At 45.5% G+C, this 3,008-nt stretch overlaps 1 protein-coding gene across 1 annotated transcript in view; it reads left to right on the top strand.

Moving 5' to 3' along the window:
- LOC102035348 (interleukin-20 receptor subunit beta-like) overlaps positions 1 to 3,008 on the top strand; it is a 15,041-nt gene that overhangs the window by 10,602 nt on the left and 1,431 nt on the right. The window contains 1 exon segment of the mRNA XM_005425224.1: positions 2,678 to 2,828. Coding sequence (XP_005425281.1) covers positions 2,678 to 2,828 — 151 coding nt within the window.

Raw genomic sequence — 3,008 nt, 5'->3', positions numbered from 1 at the left:
ATGTCCAAACCACATTCCAAAAGCAGCAAAACACAGGAGAAGCAAATCAGATAATTATTGTTTTCCTTTTTCTCTGAGGCTTCTCAGCTTCCCAGGAGAGAAATCCTGGCAAAGGGATTTTTCCAGAAAGTATGATGGTGACAAACTATAGCTAGAAACCAGAAGTCAGGAACCAAAGGTGTTTGTGCTGACTTCTCCCTCTGAACTTCATCTGGTTTACTCAGACTGGGAGTCAGGTGTCACATTGAGGTGCTGACAAACTTTCCTCAGTTTTCTGAATCAGAAACTTCAGCATTAGTAGTCCTTGATGGATTTTTGTTCCATTAATTTATCTGTTCTGGCTTTCAATCTGTGTAAACTTCTAGCTTGTACAGCTTCCTGCAATGAGCAATTCTGCACCTTGACTGTTGCGCAGTCTCAACCTTGATTTGGGGATGAGAGAGAGAACAATTATTCCCCATTCACTTTCCTTACCACTCCATTAATTTCATTTTCTGTATCTTTTTCCAGGCCAAGGACTCCCAGACTCCTGAGCTGTTCCCTGTGGAAGCCCTCACAGCTATTTTTGTCTTTACCAGGGTGGACAGGGAGAAACCTGCAGAGTCCAAGGTGCAGGAACACTCTGTGTTAGCACCATGAAACAAAACAAGTCTTCCCACTCCCCTCTTTCTCCAGCAATTGTTAATGTGAGCACCACAGGGCTGACAATCCCACGGAACCTGAACCCCAGGTTCCTGTCTCTGAGGGAAGATGCTGTGAAAATGCAGGAGAAAAATTCTCATGAGCATAATTCCACATTTCTCAGGGTTGAATTGCATTTGTTGCTTTATTACCAGATCCTCCTGCTGTTCTTCACAGTTGTCTGTCATCTTTGCTATTGTGAAGTGGGTTTTTAGCACCACTAGCAGGTATCAGTTTTTATTATTCTTCCTGATCACCTCTGCTAATACTGGGTCCCCACCATGGCTTCCTGCCACTCTCAATTAGCAATTTACTCATACAAAACTCTTTAGCCTATAAAGAGGCATCAGGAGCAGGACTGCCCACTGTGAGATCCAGCTCAGTGAGATCATGGGCTTTCTGACGCCTTAAAGATGAGCAATAGGTTTGCATCTGATTGTGTTTTATGAATAAAATTTATTAATTTAATTTTTAATTAAATCTTCTTCAGTGCGTGATCTTAATGACCTCAACATTAATTTCAAATTTCAGAATATTTTCTACAAACTGGACTGTTGCAAATATTAGTTTTGCTGGTCAAGACAAGTCCTGTGCTGGGACTCTTATTGTTTTTTCTTAATTATTTCTACATTTGACATATCTCATTTGATGTTTTTGCAAGAGATCACCCCAGGTAGTCATAGACCTGATTTTGTCCTTGAAATCTTCTCAGACTTAAGGCTCTCCATATCATGTTTCTGTGGAGAGGGCTATTTTGATGGTGGGAAGGGCTTGCCCTACCAGGAGAGCCCTCCTGGCTTGTTGGAGTTTTCCATATGTGTGGAGCTGGAAGCTGATGAGGCCTTCTGTGAGAACAGGTTTGCATCTGCAGCACAGCAAGAGGAGCAGCTGGGGAGCTGTTAGCCATCCTCTCATGGCTGGGGACACTGGAAATTGCAAGTTCATTTTGCCAGCAATGATTGCAGACCTATTTATGGCAATAAAGTAATGTACTGCTGGTCACACTCTGTTTCAATCTGCTGCAGTGTGTCTCAGCTGCACACACCAAACTCACTGCCCCTCACTAGCCCTGTGCATCCCCTCTCTGAGCTCCCTAGCACAGCTCTCACACCCCTATCCCAGCATGGTGATGGTTTTGGTATCCATCACCATGAAAAACCATCACCATCATACCCAGAAAAAGCTCAGATCAGTGGAGACCTCAGAGCTGCCCCTCCTAGCAGCGTGCCATGCTCTGCTCTAGGGTTGTGGCCCAGCATCATCATTAATCTCTGGCTTACAGCTCCTTCCTTCAGCCCCTCCTGCCCTTCCTGAGGTGTGTGGGCTCATCCTGCACCCCACTGTGCTTTGCTTGCTGCTTTCATCCTCCTTTTGTCCTGCTCACACAGGCTCAGACCTCCCCTGCTGCTCCCTCCTTTCCTCGCTGGATGAGCACCACGGTGATGCCAGATCATTTTTGCATTTTCCCTTTTCTATATCTCTGTATCCTTTACACACATTTTTGGAGCTCTGTAGCCTATTATTGCATTCCTAGCTGGTTTTCCCTGTGCTTTTCCCTGCCCTGATACACAGAAAGACAAAACATATTCCAAAGCCCCTATCCTACCTTGGTTCTCCTCGGGAACCAAGGCTAAAAAACAGCTCTTGGAGACACATTTTCACCAAGAAACTTCAGTTCCACCTGAGGGGGGAGGATTTAGAAGGGGCCTGAACTTGGGGGGCAGAGGGGGAGTTGCATCACCACTTTTGCTCAGTTTTGGTGCTTTTTTCAATGATGCTAATTTACTAAATTTATAAATCTGTATTCAGCCTGTGGGGGTGGGTTTTGTGGACATTGGAGGCCTCCAATAAAGATCAACCTTTTTGTAACCTCCTGTACTAATATTATCTCAGAAGGGTGTGCTGTTTCATTTCCAGGTTCCTTGAGGCACCAATGCAGGGCTCCTCTCTGAGGTGAGATCCCTGCCCTGATGTTTGTGTTGTGGGGCTGTGGCAGGTGCAGCAGAAGGTGCTGAAGGAGGTGAGCTCCGTGGTTCACCTGGACACCATGGAGGCAGGAGCTGAGTACTGTGTGAAGGCTCAGACTCACGTCCAGGCCATCAACAGGAGCAGCAGCTTCAGCCCCATGCAGTGTGTGAGGGCTCAGGGTAAGAGCCAGCCCTCCCTCCTGCCCCCTGCCCTGCCCAAAGCTTGTGGGAAATGAATTTGTAGAGAATTTTTTAAAGTTAGCTTCTGAAATAGTTGGCTTCAAATGGTGATGGCGTGAATTATGACATCTGTATTGTCTCATCCTTCACATAAAACTAAAAATTTTCTTAAAATATAAT

This window comes from Geospiza fortis, unplaced genomic scaffold (assembly GCF_000277835.1).
Source record: "Geospiza fortis unplaced genomic scaffold, GeoFor_1.0 scaffold114, whole genome shotgun sequence".
Taxonomy (NCBI): Eukaryota; Metazoa; Chordata; class Aves; order Passeriformes; family Thraupidae; genus Geospiza; species Geospiza fortis.
The sequence above is the reverse complement of the archived record's forward strand: the minus strand, read 5'-3'. Positions and strand labels throughout refer to the sequence as shown.